At 47.0% G+C, this 27,436-nt stretch overlaps 1 protein-coding gene across 3 annotated transcripts in view; it reads left to right on the plus strand.

Annotated features, from left to right (window-relative positions):
* LOC119181112 (uncharacterized) overlaps positions 1-27,436 on the plus strand; it is a 90,537-nt gene that overhangs the window by 54,944 nt on the left and 8,157 nt on the right. For 2 of the 3 annotated variants that reach the window (XM_075875596.1, XM_037432293.2), the window contains exons 7-11: positions 43-321; positions 11,703-11,867; positions 13,977-14,123; positions 17,161-17,282; positions 25,972-26,520. In XM_075875596.1, the coding sequence (XP_075731711.1) occupies positions 43-321; positions 11,703-11,867; positions 13,977-14,123; positions 17,161-17,282; positions 25,972-26,520 (1,262 nt within the window). The remainder of the gene's footprint in view (positions 1-42; positions 322-11,702; positions 11,868-13,976; positions 14,124-17,160; positions 17,283-25,971; positions 26,521-27,436) is intronic. The other variant, XM_075875597.1, reaches the window with a different exon arrangement.

Genomic DNA, 27,436 nt, shown 5'->3' on the forward strand with positions numbered 1-27,436 from the left:
GTGTTCAGTTGACTGTGCTTTCTGTCCCGTCTGATCTGGCAGGCTCTGTTAAGCTCAACCGGCCAATGATCACGATCTTGAGCCAGAAGAAGACCCGCGGAAATCTGCGCAGCATCGACGACTCGGTATTCCTCAAGATGCAGCAGGACTGTCTTGCTCCTTACACAGACAGCCTCTTCGAGGACGCGGCAGCGGCGCGCCTGTTACATGAGGAGTGTGCGTTGCGGCTTCCTTACAAGGAGCTGGCGAGAGCAGGGCTGGATCTGCATGCAGAGCCCTTCTTCCGCTCCCTCCTCTGGACCTTGCACCAGCGGTGTCTCCGTAAGTACAGTCAGTTTTGCTCATATTTAAAGGTTCCGATGACTACAGAGATGGTGGTAGAAATAAGAACACCACAAATTATCGCGGTGGATGCTACCATGTTGTTCAGGATTTAACCCTTTGCGGGGGATTTTGCCGTAACCTGTAAGGCATTGCATAACAGGAACCAAAGGGTTTTCTTGTTTGAAAAGAGAAAAGTGAGCCTTGTAACTGTCTGCATCAGAGTGCGACACCTCAACAGTAGCTTACGAGAAGGGGGGGGGGGGGGGGGTTAAAGAAGGGATTAAAAGGATAGGATTAAAAGGTAAAGAGATAGAAAGGAAGGAGAAAGCAAGGCGCAGGGACAGCGAACGACGGAAAACGACTGAAGTAAAGAGGAGATAAGAAAGGTGGACATGGTCGCACGAGTCGAGGATGGGGTACCACTCTGCGAGAGCTCTTTTCAGCGTCGGGATATGGCGTAGGGCGAGCCCAGTCAGCCAGAGCTGCGCTGTCGTCGGAGATCGGGGGGCACAACCGGTCGGCATGAAATCCAGAGAGTGAGTATTCGCCATAAGCAAACAGCATTGCGTGTATCTATAAAATGCGTGCGATTCTCGATCATTTCTCTTGCTTGGCATGTTCTGCCTCACTAGGGAGACCCCTAAGAGAAGGGGGAAGCACAAAGCAAGCCCCACACATTGACATAAGGAGGGGGGAACGCAAAATTAGCCCCATGCAGTGACATAACAGGGAGGGGAATGGGCGTTGAAATGAACCCTTGGCACCTTTTCTTTGAATTAGTGATATTAGCTGATGTTTCTGTCATCCCTCCTCCGCTACACTTTTACAGTCCTGGCCCTAGCACGACTAAGTTTTGCGACTGCAGCCCGCTTGCCGAGACGAGTTTGAGACCCCTGGTATGGCATCCTCAGATGTCTACGGCATTTTCTCCTGTAGGGCATATGTTAAAGCAGTATTATCATAAAAAGCAATATTATCAACAGCAGTGCCTTCTTACTTGGAAATTAAGCTAAATGTATCGCACGGCGTGTGTAGGCTTGTGCAAATATTTGAATGCTTTGAATATTTGAACGAATAATGTAGTATTCGAATTCACTTCGAATCAAATTTAAATTATCTAAAACTTCGAATTATTCAAAACGAATGAATAGGCACATGTTAGTTCGCATGTGGCACTGTGTAAAAGTGGTTTCACTGCAGAGGAGTTGTGCTAAGACATGAAAACACCAATTCAGGTGTAAATTCGCATGTAACCCCTTTGTAAAAGTGGTTTCACTGCAGTGAAGTGATACTAAACAGTGAAGACACACATTCAGGGGAAACCCGCACTGTCGCAAAGCCTCACTTGAAGGTTAAGCGAGAATATTACCCTCACATCGGTTCATTCTTTAAGTTTAAAAGCTTGTTATACCAACTTATGTTCTCAAAGTTCAGGTAACTTAAAAAGTAACATATTTTTCAGACCCTCACTTGCATTCTACCTAAAGTCAAATCTTACTTATATTCAAAGTTTTTTCTGCTATCTTTCATGCTAAAAAAAGGCATTTGTACAGGCCTTGTTTCAATTTTTAAAAACATCGTGCAGGTTAGCTAGGTCATGGCAAATATGTCGATTTTTAAAATAAATGCGATATGTATACTATTAAATTTGATTCGAAATTGATTGACCAAAATCGCTATTCGTATTGATACACAACAGCCGGCCCAGCCTGGCTGCAAGAAAGAGAAAGACGACGTTGGTGGCTGGTTGTTGATGAACTGTCGCCATCTTGTTCGCTGAGCACGGTGCATCGTATTTTATTTATTGAAATAAGTTACCCGAAACATTATTGGTGGAGGTGAACGACTCCCGTACCTCGATAGAGACGCGCAGCGGTCGCAACACCGGGGACTCTTCGGCTACATCAACTGCCAGTGCCTCATCCCTACCGGTCTCTCGAACCGAGTCGACAACCTGACGTCACCCTGCCACCCCTGCGGGATCCTGGAACTTTCTCCGCTGACGGTACCATCGACGTTGACTCCTGGCTGCACCGGTACGAGAGAGTCAGTGCTACCCACCGCTGGGATCCCACGCTCATGCTCGCCAATGTTGTGTTCTACCTTGACGGCACACCGCGGACATGGTTCGAAACCAACGAAGCCGAAATCACAAGCTGGGATCTTTTCAAATCGAAGATCCGTGATCTTTTCGGCGATTCATCTGGTCGTCAGCTCGCTGCCAAGAAGACTCTCGCTACTCGCGCCCAGACGTCTACTGAATCGTACGTCTCATACGTTCTTGACGTCTTGGCGCTTTGTAGCAAGGTCGACCAGCGCATGTCAGAAGAAGACAAAGTTAATCACGTCCTCAAAGGGATTGCTGACGATGCCTTCAACCTGCTGGTTTTTAATAATGTTACGAGCATCAACACGATCCTGACAGAATGCCGCCGTCTAGAACAGGCTAAAGCCCACCGCGTCACCCACGGCATCACGCGCCTGCCGAACACAGCTACTACTTCCTCTTGTGATGACGTCGTCAGCCCAGTTCCCCGATGTGACAACCTCACCCGCATCATTCGTTGCGAGGTCGAGGCAGCCCAACCAGTAGCTACTCCAATTCCAACGCCTGATCCTTCACCGACCACAATCTCACTGATACAAGCCGTCGTTCGTCAAGAATTATCGAACGTCGGCCTACACCCCATTCAACCAGTCTACTCTGCCGAGCCTTTTTATCGTCGTCCCTCCGCTCCTCGATTTGGTTCCAACTACTCTCGACAGCGCAATTTGTCCGAATGGCGTACACGGACGACAAGCCCATATGCTTCAACTGCCGACGTGTCGGTCATATTGCTCGCCACTGCCACAATCACTGGGCTCCGCTGGCACACTATGGGCCTCCTACCCAGGCCACTTCTGTCCACCAGTCGTCCTCGACATTTGATTTTGATTCCCATATGCCAACCACATCCTCTGATTCTGCCGCACCTCTGACGAGACCTCGCTACGCCCGCTCACCATCCCCAGCTCGCCGTCAATCTCGTTCGCCCCCACAACGCCGTCCTGCCTCTCCGACCTATTCGCAGTGCCCCGACCGGAAAACTAGGCAGTGCAGCTTCTGGAGGTCCTGGTTTCCGCGTCCGAGCGCACAGTCATACAACAGGAAGTCGAAAAGATGCTTGCAAAAGACATAATCGAGCCCTCTTGTAGCCCCTGGGCTACTCCTGTCATCCTGATCAGAAAGAAGGATGGAACATGGCGCTTTTGTGTAGATTATAGGCATCTCAACCAAATTACGAAGAAAGATGTTTACCCGCTGCCTAGAATCGACGATGCTTTAGACTGCCTTTACGGTGCTACGTATTTTTCCACTATCGACCTTCGATCTGGCTATTGGCAGATCGCTGTGGACGAGATGGACCGTGAGAAGACCACATTCGTCACTCCTGACGGGCTTTATCACTTCAAAGTTATGCCCTTCGGTCTCTGTAATGCGCCGGCCACGTTCGAAAGAATGATGGACTCATTGCTCCAAGGGTTTAAATGGTCAACCTGCTTATGTTATTCAGAGGACATTATCGTTTTCTCGCCCACATTTGACTCCCATCTCAACCATTTATCGGCGATTCTCAAGTTTTTCGTCGAGCCGGACTTCAACTGAACTTGTCGAAATGCCACTTCGCTTGTCGTCAAATAACCGTACTTGGCCACATCGTCGATGCCGCAGGAGTCCGCCCGGATCCCGAGAAAATTCGCGCCGTCACGGACTTTCCTGTTCCGAAGTCAACAAAGGACGTTCACAGTTTTGTTGGCTTGTGCTCATACTTTCGACGGTTTGTTAAGGACTTCGCCATCATTGCACGCCCACTCACAAACCTCCTGAAGAAGGACATCCCGTTTTTCTGGGGCGCTGATCAAGCCTAATCTTTTTCCCAGCTCACGACGCTCCTTACAACGCCGATTTTAGCTCATTTCGATCCATCAGCTCCAACCGAGGTTCGAACTGACGCTAGTGGGCATGGCATCGGGGCAATGCTATTGCAACACCAACACGGACATGACCGTGTTATAGCATATGCAAGCCGACTGCTATCTACAGCCGAGCGCAACTATTCAATCACGGAGCGTGAGTGTCTCGCTCTTGTGTGGGCAGTCGCCAAGTTTCGCCCCATACTTATACGGGCGTCCATTCCGGGTAGTCACCGACCACTACACGCTTTGCTGGCTGGCCTCACTCAAGGATCCCACAGGACGCCTCGCTCGTTTGTCCCTACGATTAAAAGAATACACGTTCACCATATCGTACAAAACAGTGCGGTCACATCAAGATGCAGATTGTTTATCACGCTACCCTGTGGAAGAGGCTGCCCATACTGACACCTTTCCAGACCTTCTGTCTGCGACGCAGCTACTCAACCTTGGCCACGAACAACGCCGGGATGCTTCCCTGCGAACCATCATTGACAAGCTTGAGTCAATGCCTTGCGACGCATCTCTACAAATGTTCCTGGTAAAAGACTGCATCCTGTATTGCCGTAACCTCGATCCATATGGCCATGACTTGCTCCCCGTCATACCAGCACATCTTCGTGCGACTGTTCTCAACCAACTTCATGACGCTCCTTTGGCGGGCCACTTGGGCGTCTCTCGCACATAGGACCGTGTACGTCGTTTCTTTTGGCCTGGTCTTGCCCGCTCTGTTCGACGCTACGTCGCCGCTTGTGAGCCCTGCCAGCGCTGCGAAAAGCCATCTTCCCTACCAGCTGGATTCCTTCAGCCGATCGACATTCCCATTGAACCTTTTTTTCGAGTTGGCCTCGACCTGCTTGGCCCATTCTCGATCTCCAGCTCAGGCAACAAATGGATCGCTGTCGCCACTGACTATGCGACAGGGTACGCTATCACACGAGCACTTCCGATGAGTTGCGCAACCGATGTGGCGGACTTTCTGGTATATGATATTATTTTAGTACACGGAGCTCCACGCCAACTTCTCACTGACCGGGGCCGGACCTTCCTATCAGCTGTCGTCGATGAAATCCTGCGCTCTTGCTCTGCCAAGCACAAGTTTGCCACTTTGTACCATCTGCAAACGAACGGTCTTATGGAGCGCCTCAACTGCATCTTAACAGACATGCTTTCTAAATACGTAGCGGCCGACCACCAGGACTGGGACGTTCATTTGCCATTTGCGACGTTCGCATATAATTCGTCACGTCACGACACTGCCGGCTATTCACCATTCTATCTTCTATACAGCTGAGAACCCGCCCTACCATTTGACACCTTGCTGCCCTCGGTCACTGAGTATGCCGGCGAAGCCATCGCGCGAGCCGACCACGCATGCCAACTCGCCCGCAGCCGCCTGCAGGCTTCACAGGAGCACCAAAGACAGCTCTACGATTCCCATCATCGAAACGTGCACTTTTCACCGGGTTCCCTTGTCCTCCTCTGGTCCCCCACTCGGCGTGTAGTGCTTTCTGAAAAACTGCTGTCACGCTACACTGGACCATACCGCGTCGTTTGCCATGTGACTGACGTTACGTATGAGATCGTTCCAGCCGATTCAACGTCATCATCGTCACCTTTGAGTGACATCGTGCACATAGCTAGACTCAAGCCTTATCACCCTCCTTCTACCGCATCCGAGTTGCTCAAGCACCGAGACTGTGCTTCTACCGCCGGGGGGTTATGATACACAACAGCAGGCACAGCCTGGCTGCAAGAAAGAGAAAGACGACGTTGGTGGCTGGTTGTAGGTGAACTGTCGCCATCTTGTTCGCCCAGCACGGTGCATCGTATTTGATTTATTAAATAAGTTACCCGTAACATTATGAATTCACTTCGAACCTAAAATTTACTATTCGCACAAACCTAGACGTGCGGCCTGAGTGGGACACTTATTGATCCCGATGACGTAAGTGTCTACCTACAGTTAATCACTAGTAACAAAACCAACTGGAATAAAAAAAAAACATTCCGTGTATTAAGAGACGTAAATAAATGCTGTTTGTTCATTTCTGGTTGGTTTGTAGAAAAATTAACTACCTGGCATAACTGTGGTAAACGGCACGAGTGGTGAACGAGTTGTTTTCGGCTGGTTAGGCCGAATAGGTGGGGCCATTTAGTGGGGCCCAGCTGAACCAAGCAAGCAGAATCATGGCCTCCTATATTGCATAAAATTTTTCAATGACCATTGTTACTACTATGGCTCCCACTACTTTCACTCTGCTGCTACGGCGGCCGCGTACTAAAGGCGGGCAACGTCGGGCATGACAGCAGTGACGTCTGAAAAACCGTTCTCAGGCGCAGGTTATTTGAAGTGTGCTAACACGATGGCGACCAATAAAACGCGATTTTATTTCAAAATAAGTACTTTCTTGGCACAAAACTAGCACTACAAGGTTTCTGAACCACTATTTCAAGAATCAACGTTGATTTAGTATGTGCCTTCACTGTTTCTTGAAGGTTAAAACATTCTCATTTTTTCATGTCATGGATTTCTATAAAACTCTGCTCGCTTTTGGAAATCATTTTTTAATGCTGTAGAAGTTTCATAAATTTATCTTTACAACCTTTTAATGTACAATATATTTCTTCTTATGGTCAAACTCGTTCGAAATTCCATGTGTTGTAAGTTGTCTGGTTGAGGGCATCATATTTTTAATTTCTTTTATTTGCGACACAATTTCTTTAGCTCTAGTGTTTCATGAAGTGACTGTGCAATGAGCACCGAAGCTCTCTGCAACTCACCGAATAGCTAATTTTGAAAAGGCCATACTGAAAGAGTAAGAAATCTGTGCCCCCCCCCCCCCCCCCTTTTTTTGTACTTCAAGAAATAAAGTCGAGCTCGCTTATAACGAACCTGAGCCTGATGTGGCATCCGTTCGCTGTATACCGAAGTTCGTAGTAAATGAAACACAGCTTTTTAAAAAGTTGCAAGTGAAAACACAAACTTTTTTGCTCATAAATGTCTGTGATGCACGTGTTTCAAAGAGCAGAAGCGATAAGGGTGGTCTCTAGTTTATTTCAAACAGCAGCGTGCTTGCTCGCCGAGGCCCGTGGCATATGCTGCATGAGGCACTGGCTCCAAAGTTTCGTCCTTCTCGCAATTAGATTCCTCCAAATCGCTCTTGCCATGTACTTCATTCACAATTCTCTAATCCGTGCTCGGTTCCACGGTGTCGGCATCATCATCACCGGCCGTAATGAAACAATCGCAACAGATGTTCCACCCGCTCTCCGATGTCGGAGTCGACGGCGCGCTGTCACAAGTCGCCGCCGAAGTGATCCTGTTCGGAAGCTTCAGGCTAGGCATCAAGCCCGGCGTCGACGAAGTCGGCCTCGCGAAAACAGTATTGCACGCATGTAGCCGTCACCGCTGCCCACGAAATATTCACCATCTCCACAACTAAAAACCGGGACGCCCGAAGCGGCAAGTTGGCTGCCAGGTGGTCAACGGCTATGAGCAAGCGCTCCGCAACCTGGCACCTAACGCGCGGATTACACTCAAGCCAAGCGGTCACACTTTCGATGTTTTGTTAAGCAGCAGGAAAAAGCATACAAGTCCTCCCCTCTTCCATCCTGATCACACACACACACACACACACCAAGAGTGAGCAAGACGCACACACGCGAGACAGGTGCGAGAACGCGTGGAACAGCTCTAGGCCAGTTTCTAGTCGGAAAACAAAACTAACTCGAGCCAGCGTGGCTGGCGTCGCGGAGCGGTGGAGACGGGCGAAGGGGTTGTGTTCAAGAGAGGAGAGCAGATTTGCGAGAGAAGGGTGGAGTTGCGATAGAGTGAAGGTAGGGGAGAACACGGCGGGAGGCCGACCTTGAAAACCAAAACACGCGGGAAGGAGGTAGGTCGGGTAGCTTGCTTGAAAGGTCCGTGAAACGCACAACTCGCACGTAGATAACTTGGGAAAGAGTGCCTCCATGCGCAGAAGTCAAAGCACGGCCGCCTGGATCGGCGCGCGCGGCGGTGTTCAAATAATCGGCAGTCACGGTAAAAAAAATCATTTTGTTGCGCCGGCGGGTTTGCGTGGCTTCACAGACTTCGATATTTTGCGAATCGTTCCGCGCAAATTAACAGCCGTTTTCACGCTACCACACGCGTGCAGAGGGCATGCTGAGCCGAGTGCGAAGTGAACGAGAACAGGTCCTAAACACAAAACGAATCGCAAATTATCAGAGTCGGTGGGGTAGCGTATGCGTGTGCACTAGATGCAGACGATCGGATACAGTCCGTGGCCGATGGTGTTGGCAAATGGTCTGGTCACTCCAGGCCGGCGGCGCCAACGACAGTACCAGTGATCATAAACGGAGGAGATGGATGACCGATCTTTTGAAAGACCAGTGGCAGTGTGAAAACACGGGCCTCGTCTGGCGATGCGCGGTGCTCAGAGGAGCGGGGGGGACAAAGCACGGTGGGGTGCGTAACAAAAAGCGTTCGGGGAGAGTGGCAACTATAGAGGGGCGCGGAGGCAGGGTCGGCGCTTAACAATAAGAATGTATGGGCACCTTGCCGATGCCTGATTGGTGGTCGAAAGTGGTTTCCGGGGCAGTCTGCCGAGCGCCGACCCCGTTCGCTGTAACCAATCAGTGGCGCTGGGAGACGTTCGTTGTAAGTGCGATTTTGCGCCACTGAACCAATGTATATTTTCACGGTCACGTGGATATTGTTCGTATTAAGCGGAAGTTCGTTTTAAGTGGGGCCGTTATATGTGGGCTCGACTGTATAGGACAAAAGACTGACCTGAAAAAGACCCAGCAGTTGCAGAGAAATCAGCGAGACAAGTGAAGCAGGAAGCTATAAAAGTTGCTTTAAGAAAGTGTCTTCTGAAATGATACCAACGATATTACAGTAGACTCTCGGTGAACAGAAATCTGTTTAATGGAACTGCTGCGTAGATAGAACGACTGCCTCCAAAACAATTGGATTTTTTACTTGGATTCTCCACCCTTGTTTATCTCTCGGTAAATGGAGCCTTACTTGTGGTTGCGTTTTTACCGCTATGAGTAAGCAATGAACGTGATAGCAACAAATATTAAGACCATACGAAGTGAGGCTGGCAGAGCAACACTTTTCGCAATCTCTTCCATAGGCCGGCAAAGAAGGGGAACTGACACACTCATTGAATTTCCCGAGCTGGAATCACTCGGACTCATACTCATGAAAGCTTTCTTCAACCGGACTTTCTCGGACTCAAATTAGCCAAAATATTACTCATTCGGACTTGCGACTCGATTTGAATCTGAGTGAGTCCAAGTGAGTTGACTTATAAGCGAGTTCGCCGAACTATGGTCTCCTCGCATTGAGCGTGCAGCACATAAAAGTGTATGAGAGCAACCGACTGATTGCTGCCAAGCTAGCGCACGTACCAGCGATCACGGCGACGTCCTTAAAAGCAATGTTCAGTTTCTGGTTGAGCACCTCCCTACTGTCCCCCATCTTTTCACGCTCGTTCAAGATGAGTGGGGTGTTTCTTCTTTGCTTGAAGGCAGGCCTCCCCCGATTGGGATGTTATCGCATGCGCCCTGAGCAGTAGAGATGGACCTGCTGCTTCTGCCGCGTTCATCACATCACCCCCGCTCACGTGCTTTTACCCGCAGGTAGAACATGCTATGATGTGCGGGTGGATGCTATTAATTTGAATCTAATACGGGTCACGACGGCAACGGCGACGGCAAATAACTTCTCGAGATTATTCATATACTTGCTATTGCAATAAGGCCATTGCGCAATTTTGCTTAGGGTTTGAAAAATGCAGCACTGCAGCTAGCTATAGCCGAATCTCAATAATTTGAACTTGCAGGAGCCCAAAAATTTGTTCGAACTTAAAGAAGTTCGAATTAACGGAAGCTAAATAAACTGTGGGCTCTCCATGCAGTGGCGCATGTGCATTGAGCTAACACACGAAGGGGAAGTTTCAGAAGGCTTGCATTTATTCACAAATCACAGGACATTCGTTATTAATCGAAGTAATCGATGATGCGCGTCTGCCCACGTTTGCCTTGCAGCGAGCCAATTCATTTCGCACGCAGCTTGCAAAGCATTTCTACGTCGGCTTCAGCATTCTCCTGGCAAGAGAAGTTGCGGGCGGAAATGTCCAGCGCCGACACTTTCTAAAGACAACGACAACAACGACTGCGTAGCGGCCGCAGCATGGTTAGCAGGTCACGAGAAAGGAGGAGCGTCTCCACGCGGAGAGAAGCAGATCGGCATTTGAGAAAAAAGCCAACTCGACGGCAGTATTTTTTTTTTTGCTCTATTCGTGCGCTTCGTTGAAAGGAGAAGGGATAATTATGTGGCAGCGACGGGAAAGGGGAAACATGGCACAGGCACGTGAGAGACCCCCCCCCACCTCAATGTGCAGAGCCGTGCTCCCCCAAGGGGCAAGGGCTGTATAAGATAGTGCCTTTTTCCTTTCCTTCAACCACACATTCATTCGACCCAGTGACAGCTTTCTTTTTTTGCTCTCTCTCTCTTCGCACGCGGCGTTGGAAAGAAAAGGGTCTTTACGTGGCAGGGACGGAAAAGGGAGAAGCGTGACACGGGCGCATCGCAGATCGGTATTTGAGAAAGAGCAAACATTCCACTGCAGCCTTTTCTTTCCTTTTCATTTCCTTCGTGCGCAGCGTTGAGGTGTCGCAGGTGCCGCCGCAGGATTGGTCGGGGTGCTGAGAGCATTTTCGGAGCGCGGTATGTTCGAATTAATCGTCACAAGTGCTTGGGCCTTCGAATTACCGGGAATTTTCGCCCATTGGAATGCACATAGCTTTGACGGGGCCTCATCGTGAGTTCGAATTAAGCGTGTTCGAATGAATGAGATTCGACTGTATATTGTTTACAAGTGCTGTCGGGCCCCGCCGCGGTTGTCTAGTGGCTAAGGTACTCGGCTACTGACCCGCAGGTCGCGGGTTCGAATCCCGGCTGCGGCGGCTGCATTTCCGATGGAGGCAGAAATGTTGTAGGCCTGTGTCCTCAGATTTGGGTGCACGTTAAAGAACCCCAGGTGGTCGAAATTACCGGAGCCCTCCACTACGGCGTCTCTCATAATCATATGGCGGTTTTGGGACGTTAAACCCTACATATCAATCAATCAATACAAGTGCTGTTGGAGCTATATCTGCTCTGAACGTTGTTTCTGGCTGCTCCAAGTCCGCTACAAAAGGCACTCTTGCCTGCTCCCAGGACTGCTGTCAAACACTTGTGTCCTGTTTCACCCCTGAAAATGTGATTTAAAAAAAATGTTTTTTTCTTTGCTTTTTTTTATGATACAAAAGCCGTGCCTTTCCATAAGGAAGTGTGCCTATGCCATTCATGCATAGTGCAATACCGTGGTGCCACGCCTCTGACTATCGCTTATTGCTCCCGTGTCCTGCAGAGCAGCTGCGAGAGAAGGCAAGCATTGCGGTGCCTCCCGACTATGGCCGCACGATGTTTGGCGTCATGGACGAGACCGGCACATTGCAGTATGGACAAGTGTTTGTCCAGTATTCGCGGGACTTCGCACGCTACTCGCCCGAAGATGAGTACGTTGTGCTCAAAGGTACGGCTTTGTGACGGATAGCCTCTTATACTTGCACTTGGTAAATGGTCACCAAGAGTTTTCAAGAAAAAATTTGCGAGCATCTCAGTGCGTGATATTCGTACTGGCGTTGTCATTCAGGGTAAACTATGAAAAGTACAAATTAGGGATGTGTGAATATTCGAACTTCCAAACATTTTTCTATTAGTTCTTGCCATTGGATTCTATTTGCACTGGAATTTTACTGTTGAAAGTATACTAACCTCTGAAAAAGTGGCTGTTATGGCGTCGTTCACCTAAGCATACTGCTAAGTATATCGAGTATGTATATCGAAGTATACTGCTTCTAAATGAAAAATCTAAGCCCAAATGCACCTTCACGTAGTTCTACAATATCTTTTAAAACAGTAGTGTGCAACTATGTCCACAGTCGGAAGAAACAAAGGCCAGCAGAGTGCATCCTCATAGGAAGGGAAATTTATTCTGCTGGCAGCCTTTTCTTGAGTGATCCAGTTTTGCTGGCTTTAAGGTTACTTTTGTATACACTTCGATTGCTTGCCGTTTCAAGGGCCATTACCTTGATGAGCTCAGTCTACGCAGAGCTGCTTGAGAATGGCCATTTGTAATACGTGAACATCAAATACAAACATCAAACAAATTCGGTCTGTTGATAATACGTGAACATGCTTATATATGATTTCTATTGCAATAATTTGAGTGTTTTAAAGTGCTATATGTAAGTGCTTCTGTAAATTATTGTACTAGCAACAACGACAATGCACCAAAATCTCGCTGCTCGTATAGATATAGCTTTATGAACCCCGCTTTTCCTAGAGTCTGTTATATTAACTCTATGGTGTGCACCTTTGTCTGCCACATCTGTTGAGCCTCCATAGTAGTTGGAGGGGTGGTTGAGGAAATGGTGTCTGTTCCTTTCGTGCGTAAAGTGTTCCTGGCACCACTTTGGTTGTACCAAATAGCATAAGTAAACACAAATAGGCCTCTGCATTCTTCGCCGTACGGGGGCGTCTTCTACCCGCCGTTTGAAATTTCGTACTGCAATGACAATATGCTCACTGGGAGGTGCTGCCACCTCCTCGGACTTACAAAATTATGTTGGGAATGATTGTGCTGCCTTTTTGTATAGATTACTAATTTCTAGCATTGGCGCATCGTGTGGTCTCTGGTAACGCCGATGGGCAACACTCTTTCGTGGTTGCGGTTGCACTGATTGCAATGGAGGTGTGCGAAACCCGATTTTTATTTTCACTCCCACGCAAGGATAGTGGAAGTTAGTTTACATCTTTGTAGGCAATGCTGTTGGCTTCTGTATCGCCAACACTTGCGTGGTATTCTCGTTCTTAACTAGTTTACTCTGCCCAAGGCAGACACATGTACAGATGATGTCATGTGTTTGCCAGCATAACTCATCGCTCGAAGGTGAAAATGGAGACTCATGTTGTGGGCAGACTATGAGGCACTGTGCGTAGATCCGTGTTGTAGTATAGAACATTTTGCTGTTCTAAGCAATGCTGACACCAAATAACTGTTCATCTATTTTTAAATGTGCAGCATTTTATAGCTGCACCCAGTCTAAAGTCCGGTGTCGGCGGTGCCGTCGACACTCCCACTGCGCATGCATAGGCACTGGATCGCGCGTTTAGAATCAGTCAAGGGTGTATTTACTTGGCGTTTGCTTGACTTGACGCTTTGCTTGACTAGAGTACATGCGCTGTAAACAATAGCACCTTCAACCATCGCATGTAAACAACAGCACCTTCAACCAGTAGTGGGGCACAACCCAACAACAGCGTCCCACTACTGGTTTAAGGCAGTGCTTCTCCTTCATTAAACAAATAAGAATAATAAAGAATAATAAAGGCAAAACAACAATTAAGCATCATCAAACCATACCCAATTTTGCAACATTCACATGGTCAGATTTTTTTACTACTACAATTTTCTTCCTGATTTACACAAGTTGTATATTCAGAAACCACTAGAGTTACTTGAACATCTGAAAAAGTTTTTTTTTTTTTTTGTAGTAGCTTCGCACGCAAAATTTTGTTACCCGCACAGTTTTAGTACAGATGCAAGAAAGTGATCGTTCCTTTTACAACCTCTTTGCAGGCCCTGTGATTGTGACCAAGAACCCCTGCGTGCATGCTGGCGACATCCGCAAGCTGGAAGCCGTAGATGTTCCGGCACTGCACCACATCCGTGACTGCATTGTCTTTCCTTCTATTGGTAAACGGCCTCACCCCAACGAGATGGCCGGTAAGTGGTGCGGTTCAGCTTTCATTCCGTGCGTTGTCTTCGGTGACTGATTCTTGTCAATGGTCGACAGATCTTTCGGTCTTTCTGAGGTGCCAGAGGCTGCAGGGAGGCATATTGATGTGGTGGTCATGCTCCATTCACTTTCTTATAAGTCCTTGACTACAGAATTCTTGCCTCACCGGCTCAGCATCTCTTGATATTTACTGTCGACATGTGTTAGAACACTAATTTCTTGGCAAATGGAAACTGCCTAAAGGAGCCCAGCAATGCCTTTCAGGTTGCCATTGAATGACTTCATTAAAGGAGTGGCACTAGGCAGTAGATTTGGAGCAACAACGATCCAAGAGTTGCAGCATCATGGCTCTACAAATACAATGTACTCAAACCTTGATATAATGATCCCAAATATAATGAATTATTGGTTATAACGAAGTAAATAAAGAGTACCTGTTATAAGGTTCCTTACATATGTTTATAACAAATTTTTGGACAAACAAAGTATCTTCATGGGAGGTATTACTTTGTTATAATAGATATCAGTGTATGTAGGGGCAGGTGCACTCCTGCTGAACGATGCCTCCTTACCCTGCAACATTACACTGTTGGGTAAATATACTTTCTAGCTGTTCTATAGTTAAAGGCAGTTTTTATTCGGTGCTGTTATGGGTTTTTGTAACTCTGCACTCTTTTACTTGATGACAGATTGCATTTATACCAGTGAGCAGTACGCAAATGGGCAGTAGACGCTCGCTAAATAGAAATTTCTTGCACAGAACCGCTGCCTAAACGTATCACTTGCCCTCTATCCTTGAGCATATTGGTCTCGGGGAACCCTGGGCATTTTTCACTCTGTCAATAAATTCAGAAGCCAGAGTACTTAGAATATTTATTTACTGACATGCTACTGAACTCACAGTGGTGGGAAACCTGCGTCAATTGTGCCAACCTGTGCTAACTGGAAATTACTGTGCCATTCTGCTCCAAAAGGCTCTTTTTTGTCTAATTTGCGCCATTGCTGCACCGCAAGGGGATTGTTGAACCGAAAGTAATGTTGACACCACACCTTGCGAGGGTATATTACGTGACGGTCGCCATCTTGTACACTGGCAGTGCTGCATTTGCGTACACTTGCACTGTTGCAAAAGCATATAATCAGCCGATCAATTATTCTGACTTGCACGCGATTGCGGTGGTGCTCTTTCTGGTAACCATTGGCAAAGAACAAAGGCAACGGGGTGACTCCCAAAAAGTGCGCCCGTATGACTTGTCGACAAAAAGCCAACGTGTGTGGCGTAGTGCCTGTGAGCGCTGAAGTACCGATCGCTACCACCTGAATCGTTGTGCGGGACTGTGTTGAGCGTGTAGCGCTTAGCAGAGATGAAAGTACCTCACTGTTGCGGAGTTGAGCTGTGTGGATTGAAAACACCGAGATAGCAAGCGTAGTACACGCTTTCATGAGACGACAGCCCGAACGCGCCTCCATCCACTGCCAGGACCGCAGAGCATCGCTTGCAGAAAGCTCTCATCGTCGCGTTAACCTAACAGGCTTCTAGTCGCATCTCTGCACGGTCTGCAGCGGAGTGGGTTCAAATGGCTCCGCATGGTATGCAAGCCAAATAGGCGAAGCGCTGCACGCAACTAGCCAGTAGACAATCGGCTCCTTGCGACCGAACCGTGTCTAAAGAAAAAAAAAACTGTGTCACTTTTTACTAAGTAGCATGTCGCGGTATACATTTATCGTGGACAGCCGATTATGTCCGTTTAGTCACGATGTCAGTCGCTGCGCTGGATGCATATCCCGGACATTGCAGTAGTTTGAAATGCTCTTCGGTGTTGCCATAGCGTGTCATAGGAGCTGTCCGGGAATGCCAATCATTTCTGAACGTGGGCATAAAGAAAAAAAAATGACTTCGTGGTGGGCACTATACGCAATAATTACTGTGGAACTGTAGTTATTCTCTCTTTTTAGTGGTGATGGGGCACGTAAAGAAATGCGAATTGGTACCCGGCCATAGGCGTGCGCACGGGGAAGGGGGGTGCAAAGCCAGTCCCATGCATTGACATGATAGGAAGGGGGGGGCGCTGCGACGAACCTTCACCCATCCCTCCCCCGCTGAATGGGAAGCCTGCGCATGCTTTTGTACTTAGTGGTTGACGCATGACGCATACTACGTTTAGTGTGTAGTTAGCCATGTCCCCGGCAGGTTCTCAGCATGTATGTACATATTAAGGAGGTTTTACTGTAATGAGCTAGCTTGTTTGTGCAATATCTCTCACTATCTTGTGTCACCACTTCTGTACATATTCTTACTTTTATTTTTTGTGCTTAATTGGTGGGCTTCCTGCTTCTGTATAGATTATTTTGTAAAGTGAGGGAGCAATAAACTAAGTTAAAGCTAAATTTTCTTCTTCTGTATTTGTCATAAAACGCCCGTGCGTACTCCAAAATTCTGGAAGGCATTCCCAACACCGAAATCGGTTTTCTTGCCCCAGCAAGTAAATGCAGGGCTCAGTAACACTCACAACCATTTGCATATTGACTGAAAGGCATAATTTGGCTTGCAAATTAGTACACGCACAAAAAGGCAGGAATGCGATGACAGGATGAGTGGCCTTTCATTTGTTGTGGCTTAAAATTTGTTACCAATTGGAATTGTTGCAACCGAATTTGTCGCGACTTAGAATGGTATGGGTGTTTTTTCCTGCAACACTTTAGTATCGTTCACGTGGCGAGCTAAAGAAAAGGTCAGTTATCTGAATTTATCAGGGGTGTTCCAAGGGCTTTGGTTAATGGACAGCAACATGCTCGCTTGCATAACGGGAAGGAATATTACTCTCAGCCCTCATTATAACAGAGCTGCATCTTACAAAAAAAAGTAAGTTTGTTATACCCAGAATTTCGTTATAAAGCTTATTCCCAACACTGTTTATTGCATGACTGTTGTTCATTTGCTTTGTTATAAATGATATTTCATTATATGAGTGTTCATTATATTGAGGTTTAAGTGTAGTAAGTCCCCTTCTATGTTATTTGCAGGTTCTGACTTGGATGGAGATGAGTACTCGGTCATCTGGTATGAACCACTCATCTTTCACAGGAATGATTCTCCGATGGACTTCTATAGTGATGAAGCTGTGGAAAATGAGGGCCCTGTAAAGGTTGGTGTTGTAGTGGGCTATTTTCGTTCAGTTTCGTTTTTGGTTATAGTTGCGAGCCGGCGCCTCGCACGTCACAGATGTATTGTGACATGCACCGCTAGGCTGCATATGAGGCGTATGTGTACATAGTTGTAAATAAATCGGTTGGCGACGAGAACGTGTTCGAGACTAATGTTTCTTTCACTCGAAGTCATGAGTGGCTGCTGCCGGCAGCGTTGGCGTGCTGCGGCACTTCGCTCGTCTTGTTGATGTCGCAGCCACTTCAACCCCGACACAACAGTTGGCTGCCATTGTTAAACTTCAGTTGCATGCATTTCACATTAGGGCACTCATTCTTGGATAGTTTGGCAAATCGGTTTCTCCAGAAACTTGCAAGATTAAGTAATCAGGGGTGGAAGTGCTGCGCCATCCTGCACCAGTCTGACCTGCTGCGCCTAAATGACAATTTGCGTGTGCGTTGCCAAATTTAGCCAAATTTTTTTATCGATGAGCAAAACGCGTTGGATACATAAAGAACGCAGCCGCAACCATATCCCATGTAGTTCAGTCACGTCATATTTCAGTTCAGGCATGGTGCTTGCACCATGCGGGAACTGAACATTGTGCATGGATCTTGTGCCATGTGGACAAAATGTGCAAACTTTGACATGGTGTTTGTGTGCACACCTCATTATGCAAATTTATCTTCTAACAGCGAAGCTGTTAGAAGATAAATGGCACTAGTGTTGCAAAAGACTCGCTAGTGTTGCAAAAGACTGTTGCAAAAGTGTTGCAAAAGACTGCTGAGCTTGGCGGTTGCCGAGCAACCGCCAAGCTCAGCATGCGCTCTTTTATGGAGACCGTCAAACCATAAAAACAGAAAGAACAAAAATCCGTTTCCCTGGCCAAGTGATGAACCTAATAGCAATAAATTGTAATGTTGTAATAATAATGCCACTGGCATTCTTCCTATTTTGTTACTGCTCTATTATGCGTGTAACGCTGCCTTGCGCAAACCATGCCCGAATGACTGGTAACCGTCTAGATAATCTTCCATTTAGAGTACACGTGCAATGCATGCAATTAGTTTGTTCTGGAACTTGTGGGGCCGCTAGCGATAACGGTGCAATCTTTGATGGCATGCCAACACGTTTCACAGCTTGGTAGATTATCAACGGCCGACGTTCTATGTTTCCTGCTACCAGTCTACAGCGTGTGTTTCGTTTTTACAGTGACGTTTCATTTTTCGAGCTCAGGTTTGCCCAAATAAAAAATTGAAGTTATGAAAACGACTGCTGCCTTCGTGAACGTCGCTACACCGTTCAAAAACGAAGTAAGGCTGACAGCTAACTCTTTCAGATCCAAAATCGCACAACTTCACAAAACGTTGGTGTAAGCGGAAAAGTGTGGTCGCTCCATGGAGAGATGTGCACCAAGGACAGTATACCCTCATTATAACGGGAGTATCGGCAAAGAAAGGTTTGTTTCCCCCGTCGCGTTAGCACAGCACTGTAATGTGTTTGTTGCTTTGTTTACATTATGATGAGGTTCTGCTCAGTATAGTGTACGTGCGCTTCGGCAATAGTTTGTAAAAGAATGCAGCCTTGTCCAAGTTGTAAATGTCTCTATTTTGATACTGCTGAAGTAGGGCGCTCAGCCGATGCTTGCACCATCCGTCCGTGACGTCGTGGTCTATGGCTGCGCTTTCACCAACGGTCGATTTTGAAGACACACAGTGCTGTTTCTTGAAATGTTCAAGCCAGCTGTTGCTGCTGCCCATTTGGGTGGCTAGGGCTTTGGCTTTTGCGGTCAGTGCAGGTGCATTTACAGGAAGGTTTGCACTTCTAGCATTTTTCAGCCATTTAAGAAGCGCTCTTTCTATCAGGATTCATAGAATCAGTTGCGCTTTCATTTGGCTCAGAAACTTTTCTCGAAGCCGTCCAGTACGGCATCTTTATTCTTCAGAAAAGTTGATAATGTTGACAGCGGAGTTCCAAATTGTCTTGCGGTTTCAGACTTCTGCCAGCCTCCTTCTTTCCCCTCACTTGTCAGTTGAACTTTCTGCTCCAATGTCCGACACTTCTGTGTGGGCACTGACGGTGCCATGGTCACTTGACGGCAACTTAAAGCACTCGTGATGTGCTCACACACCACGGCTTTACACAGACCTCGCACAGCACACATGTACGCGTGTCTTCCAACCATGGATGAAAAAAACTCTGGGAGCATGCCAAGGCTCCGTACTGGTCACGTGACGCCATGTGTAGCCAGTGGCGTAGCGGCAGGGAGCTGGCAGCATGTTTCGAGCACATTCGTACCCGTTAGTACTGGAGTAGGGTGTGGAAGAGGATGCTAAAATTCATGCTGCGAAAGCTTTCCCACCATCTGCACTGGTGCACGAGCGGCCGCGCGGTCTACGAGCGCCACGCGTCATCGGAGTCGTCTTTAGCCCTAACTCCGCTGACAGCGAGACTGCGGGCAGGAACGACGCGCAAGCGCACTCTTGGCGACGTGCTTCTTTGCAAGGAATGTAGCACACCACTTGTTAGCTCCTCTGAATCACGTACGGGCATTTTACGCATCGGCAGCGGACAACACAGTCAAGCTCGTCACCCCCCCCCCCCCTTCACTGCCAAGGATTGCTTGGAACAGCGGCTAGCAGTTTCGCGCGTCGTCATTCGAAAATGCAATGCTAAGTGCAGTGCACGCCGATTTTTTGTCATCGTAGTTACACATTTCGCGCATCGTCGCGGAACGCCGCCGGCGAGTGCATTACGCGCCGGCGAGTGCATTACGCGCCGGCTTCACTGTCCACGCGGCCGCGCACCCTACGGTCATATGGAGTGCTGTCGATAAGCTTTTGTGATGCGATTCAGACGTGCTTGGAGCCGTGCTTGATATCGCCACGAAGGTCTATGAATGTTCCGAGGTTAATGAATTGCTGTAGGTAAGAGTTTCCACAACCGGCTGTATGATGATGCGTTTCACGGCTAAAGCTGAAAAATGGCATGTATGAATCAGAGGCACGAATTTTTATATGCCTGTTTCGCGTCATTAATTATACTGCTAAATATTCCTGTGCCAGCAGTCTTCTGCCCATAACTTTGTTATTTGGAAAGAAGGCATAGGCCGTCATGGTGTGATCCATTTTTCTGATGCAATAAACCTGTCTCCAAATAAAAAAAAGTTCAGTGGTGATCCATTTTTCTGATGCAATAAACCTGTCTCCAAATAAAAAAAAGTTCAGTGAATATTTGTAATCAAGTACCTAATTATGCTAACTACAACTTCAGCACAAAAAATTTGTGTAATCATTTCAGTAGTATATGATTTTATTCAATTACAATCTTTTCTGTCATACCACACCACTCCTTCATACAAAGAACTTGGTTTGAAATCCATACTTGTTCTTTGTAAATCATTAATAGAAATAAATCATGAAAAGAAGTCAAATATCACAAGACAAACCTGAGATCACAATTTTTAGGTGTCTTAGAGAAATAAAGAAAAGTTGAAGCTTTAAACGCAGCTTTCTCAATACTGTTTTTTTGACATTATGCTCAGCCCCTCCACATGGTTCAATGAAGGAATAATATGTCTCTCGTAATGTATTTGTGGTATCGCTTCAAAATTTTTATGGAAGCACTGCGAGGCCCTTCTTAGTGTATGTGCCAATTTTCATCAATATCCAACGAGAAATACAAAAGTTCATCGAACAAAGCCTGTCGAAAACTTCGACAGGCTTTTTCTCACAAGTGTGTTTTAGACATTGTGCATTCCTCGTGGAAAGAGTAGCACGGGAATGACTGGACGGATTTTGATTCCGTTTTTTTCCCGAAACCCTGAACACTGCTTGTGGGTACAGCAATCCTCAATTTCTGTTTTATGGCCCTGTTTTTTTTTTCTAGACGATGATTTGTCTGTGCCACTGTTTCTGACCCTGTGTGTCGACCGCCATAATGATCTCTAATAAAAAAAAAAAAGAGAACTTATTAAAAAATTCTGAGAGTGCCATACCCTGTAGCTTTCTTTTGAGTAAAGATCAACACCATTTGCAGCTTCCTGGCATGTTTTGTTACAGCGCTAGGCTTTCCACGAGCAGACCATGTATTTGGACCATGTAGCATTATGTAACTTGAAAACTACTGAAGGTATCATGATGAAACTGCATATTTCCCTATTCGAGACACTTATGAGTATGCATGCCTAATTTCATTGCTGTAGATCAACAAATAATGTTTCTTTTCAATGCCACCTCCCCCCTTAAAAAGCTGTGGACACGTGGTGCGATTCAGCATCCAATTCGATGTGCGATGCCCCACGCGGCGTACGGCGATTCATACTCATGGGGAGAACAAGCCATCAGCGCTCAGGTCTTCGCCCACATACACTCAAACCTCAATATAACGAATCCAGATATAACAAAATATTGGTTATAATGAAGTAAATTAAAAAAAATTCACAATAAATTTAGTGTTACCAATAAATCTTTATAACAAAGTTTCGGATATAACGAACTTATTTTCATGTAAGATGCAAGTTTGTTATAATGAGGTTGGAGTGTATAACATGTCCTCAGCTTGCACGCTTGGAAGACATTGTGTCCTCTTTATCAAGCACAAAATAAGCAACCTCGCACAGTCATGCTTTGTTGTCTAATGACAGTCTACAAAGCTATGCCTCTACGAGTGACAAACATCGCCACAGCCCACATTCATTCTCGACTCCGAGCGTAGGCTTAGCAAGGCCTACATTCTCAGTAGCACCGCTCGCTTTCCTACGAGAGTTCATTGTCGAGAGATTCTTTTTGCCAACGCGATAAAAACTTGTAAACTTATATGACCCTTTTATGCATGCAAATGGTTTTCTCGATGGCCTCAATGTAAAGAGCAAAGGTAGGAACGAAGCGGGCCAGTTCACAGAGACTGCTGGTGCCAATGTTCGTTTACCTGCGGAATGGCCTTCGATCACGGCTCGATATCTCATTGGTGGTTCGGAAACAGACATTGCCTTGCAGAAATGGCACACTGCAAGCATCATTTTATTCAATCATAAGTTATGTCAAGTCAAACAGTTTATCCAATGTGTTTCATGCCACTGGCAATGGTGATATCTTCAAATACCAGGGCGATTGGGGGTATCGGAACGGCAATAGACAAACCTGTGACGGGCGCCCACCAGTGGTCCTCCCCAATTCGCACCATGTGTCCAGCACCAAAGTGATGCCATCCCAACGTTGAGCCATAGATCCTGCCGCAACAGTAGCCACACGTGTGGTGCAGACGACGGTACCACAAAAATTTGCGCGTACACGTACTACTGTCTGGTGGCGCTACTCATACCATGTCATGATGTCAGGGTTCAGTAGGAACAGAAACTAGCTTTTAAAGGCATACTGTAATAAATTTTTCAGGGCACACTCATGCTTACCAGTATGTTTTCTATACTCTCAGGTGCTTGGCCTATCATTTGATAAAAAAAAAAAAGCGATAAGTGAAAAGTTTTGTGTCAGTACCCCTTTAATCCCTGCTTGAGTAGCGCTCGTCGCCCCCACTTGCGTTTTCACCGGCGGTTGGAACATGCGATGTGCAGGGCATGTTACCAACTTGGAGTTTCTGCGGGACATGGCGGCGACGGCAAAAACTCGAGTGTCCATGTGATTCCTATCGAATAAAAAAAAAACGGCGCGGCGAGGGTATCTTATTTTCGTTATGGTTCTCATGTCGGCTCTGGTGCTTCAATGACTGGAACATATGTTTTTAAAATAAATGTTTAGTCTTATTGGGTTCAAAATGAAAACTGTTATTAGCTCATCTCTACTCTTGAGTTGCTGTTCATGTTGGATGCAGTGTTTTAATCACATTTTTAACATTGCAACATATATATATATATATATATATATATATATATATATATATATATATATATATATATATATATATATATATATATATATATATATATATATATATATATATATATATATATATATATATATATATATATATATATCAAGCAAGTGTTTTTTTGTGGATCCAGTGATACCGTATTTTCGCGAGTATAACCCGCACCAAAAACCCAAAAATTTCAGTGGCAAAGTAGAGGTGCGGATAACACACGGGGTTTTTTCCTATAGTGCTGCTTCACAGCAATTCCTGTTGTGCTGTGAAGCCCCTTAACAGTGTAGCGAAGGCTAAGGAGGCGGTTTCCGCAAATTCGTGTTGCTCCGCAAGTAGCATGGCAGCTTGCGGCAGATTTTGGTTTCACTTGCTTGCATCGTTGAAGCGTTTAGAAAAACATTTGGGGAGAGACAATTCGATTGTTCAGTGTAAAATCTCACTGTCACACCACAAGTATATTTTTTGGACGTTCGCGAGAGAGATAGAGATATTATCAGTAAATTTATGTACTACTTTTTGACGCGGTAGCAGGCATGCATTTCGGTTCTGTTGTTTCCAGGGTGCTGTTACAGTGTACTAGAAGGGGTAGTGGTAAGTCGTGGAAGCCTAAGTTGATCTGTTCTGTCACCATGTAGCGTACGGCGGCACTCCTTCACGGCACAGTAAAAGCAGTCGCCGAGGAATTCAGAAATCGCAAAGCGGGAAGACGGCACGATGTGGACGAGTCCTGCGTGCGACTGTGGAGAAAGAAGAGAGCCTACAAGCCGCGCACCCTGACTGTAGGTCGTTTCGTGGCCCCAAGACCGGTGCCTACCCTGAGCTGGAGGCGGAGCTAGTAAAGTTCATCGAAGATGTGAGAAGCAGGGGTCACGCTGTATCGACTGAGACGGCCCAAGTGGAAGCGCGGCGACTTTCGAGGGAGCTAGGCCTACCTCACGAGTTCCGTGCGAGCCGCGGATGGCTGCACCACTTTATCAAGCGGCATAGGCTCTCGGATCAGGCGGCGGACTACAATATGTCAACGCTTGCCGGCTTCTTATGAGGAGAAGCTGCCCAAGTACCAGAGATATGTAATTGGCCTGCGAAAGCAGCACAATTACATTTTCTCGCAAATCGACAATGCGGATGAAACTCCTGTTTATTTTGAAATGCCGTTGGACACAACGATTGAGAAGACAGGCAGCAGTTCGGTGAGCGTACTGACCGGCGGGAACACTAAACTGTGCATCACAGTCTTGCTTTGTGCCCTCGCCGACGGCACGCAACTGCGACCGTACGTCATCTTGAAAAGGGAAACTCCCAAAGATTCATTTGCCTGCCGGTGTGGTGGTGTGGCACACCAGAACGCGTGGATGAACAGTGACTTGTTTGTAGACTGGATCAAGACGGTATGGGAGAAGAGGCTCGTTGTGATGCTCGCAAAGAGGTCCATGCTCGTTTTTGACTCGTTCCGCGGCCACACAACTGAGGAAGTGAAGGACCGCCTTTCCTGCAACGGCACCGAATTAGTTGTTATACCCGGTGGAATGATGTCAATGTTGCAGCCTCTAGATGTGTCGCTTAACAATCCCTTCAAAGTGCAGCATGTCAAGCGCTATTACCCCGAGTGGATGGCCGAAGGCTGCTACGACTTGACGCCGACAGGAGGAGTCGGAAGGCCTGATATTGCCCTATTCTTCAAGTGGATTGTCGAGGCATGGAAGGCCATTCCAGGTGAGATGGTGCGAAAAAGTTTCAAGAAATGCTGCATCACACACAAACAACATGGATGGAACCGAAGATGACCTTGTGCATAATAGTGAGGACTGCGGCTCAAGTGATAGCTCTAGCGAGAGCAGCGACAGTGAGTGAATTGTGACTGGCCTTGCAGACAGCGTATTCTGCTTGCTAAATAGAGCTTTTTCTGTCTACATATGTGCTATATTGCTTGAGCAGTAGCTTTTGTACAGCCTTTCCTGTATATCAAATGTGCGGGCAACACGCGAGAATTTTTATTTTCTTTCTCGGTGAGCTGAAAGTGGGGGTGAGGATTATATGCAGGGGCGGGTTATACGCGCAAAAATACGGTTAATAGAAATTGGCTTGAGCGGATGAACGTACGAGACCTTTTATTAATTCCTACGTTTCGGCCAGCATGTGGCCTTCGCTATTTCTATGAGCCTAGAATTCATCGCATGCTCAATTCATCAGGCTGTCTGATCGAACAGGCTTATAAATAATCTCCAATTTAAGGGGCCCCCAGTCACATGTTACATACCAAGTTGACCTCAGTGTGGCAGTTTGTTGCCTCATGAATTGACTGACGAAGAAATTTTTATGGCCTGACAAGGTACTAGTTAGTGACTTTTTCCAAGCTGTAACTGCTTTGTTGTCTTGGCAAATGCACTGAAAACTGCACGGTTGAGTGACAAGGGAGCAAGAAGCTACATTCATCATGATCTGGAGCATTTTCATTTCTAGTTGTTTGAACACGTGCACGAAAATTGCATGTGGCTCATAGGCCTGTGTCTCAATGTGCCGTGGCACGGGCACAGAGTTGGAACATTTTGCGGTAACCGTGTCGCCCACAGTGTTCAAATCAGTCAATGGCTGTTTCTTTTTTGGGGCATGTTTTGCAGTTGATTTTCGGTATGTGGCATCATTTGTTGAAAAAGGGAGCGTTTTCTAGCTGTGAGAATGAATTGTGAATTGCATGTTGCGTGCTGCGCTATAAAGTTTGAAGGAACCTGGGCCACCAAGTGGCAGGATTTTCCGACGATGATCAAGGAGTGTGGGGCACCTTTCAGTTATGTCCAGTGCTTCTTTTGCAGGTGGAAGACATGGTCGACTTTCTATGCAAGTACATAGAACACGACGTTATAGGCCTCATCAGCAATGCACACCTTGCGTGGGCTGACTGGCTGCGCGAAGGGGTCTATTCGAACATGTGCCGGACGCTGGCTCATAAAGTGTCGCGTGCCGTCGACTTCGCCAAACTCGGACGACCCGTGTCTCTGTCCATGAGCGAGAAGCCCGCTGCCTACCCAGACTTCATGCAGAAGCACTGTGAGAAGGACACATACCTGTCCCGCCATGCGCTCGGTAAACTTTACCGCGAGCTGGGCGGCATGGTCCTGGACAGCGTGGGGCCCGTGGGCGATGTGAAACCGGACTGTCGGCTCGTCATCGAGGGACACGAGGCACACATGGAGGTCGCCAGGCAAGCTCTGGCTAAGTATCGGCTCCGGATCAGGTCGCTTCTAGCCACATACGGCATCCAGTCTGAAATACAGGCGCTGTCCGGTGCCGTGATGACCATGGATCCCCGCATCTCGGAGAAGCACGACTACACCGACGTGGCTGTGGTTGTGGAATACCAGGTAAAGTTGATAAGCTGTTTCATTTGCTGTGGTTTGACAGTGTATGTGATTACAATCTGGAAAAAACAATGTAAGCTTCACCCACAGAGTAATGGCGTGCCTGTCTTTCTGCTGTGAAAGAGTCGTGCTAGCTGGTATCAGCTCTAACCATTAGCTATTCTCGGCCAATGTAAGTACACCTATCAAGAGTTCAAGGTTTCTATCATTAACTAAAGCATCACTGGTGGCTGATTAGCGCTGTCTGAATTCCTGACAAAATTTACCAGGCATCAAGTTTCTGACTATAAGCAAGCTACTCAACCCTGCCTGTATGAGAAAATGCACTACAGTAAAAAGCTTGTTAATTCGAACCGCAAGGGGAAGCCGCCTCAGTTCGAATTAACGAAAGTTCGAACGAAAGTGAAGAACAATAGTACACTGCGAGTAGGGCATAACAATTTATATTTTGAAAAAAATCTTATCGCGGTCTACCTCCTTTCCTTGAAGGCGACAGCCAGCACTTTTTGCTCTAACGAGCGAATTTGGCGAAGGCCTCTTCTACGCCTTCTTCAAAACTTGAGAAAAGACAGGCGGCATTCAATCCGGCCATGACTTCCGCAGCAGAGGGCCGCACTGGTGCTTCGTCCTCCTCCTCATCATCGCCACTGGCAGCGACAGGTTCTGCACTTCTCACGGGACATATGTCGCCATCCTTGAGTGCACCACACACCACTGCACTTGAGTGCACTTGCGAACGCATTTCTTTTGTCCAAATGAGAAGCGCTTTCTCGAGGTCGGGATACTTTGCGGGCCGCAACCTTCTCCTTTTGCTCGCAACTTCTGCCTCTAAGGCGTCTTTAATAGTCCTCCTATTTTTTATATAAGTAGATAGCGTCGTTTTCGTTATCCCAAGCTTTTTCGTGATATCTTGCTTAGG

This window comes from Rhipicephalus microplus, chromosome 10, assembly GCF_043290135.1.
Source record: "Rhipicephalus microplus isolate Deutch F79 chromosome 10, USDA_Rmic, whole genome shotgun sequence".
NCBI lineage: Eukaryota > Metazoa > Arthropoda > Arachnida > Ixodida > Ixodidae > Rhipicephalus > Rhipicephalus microplus.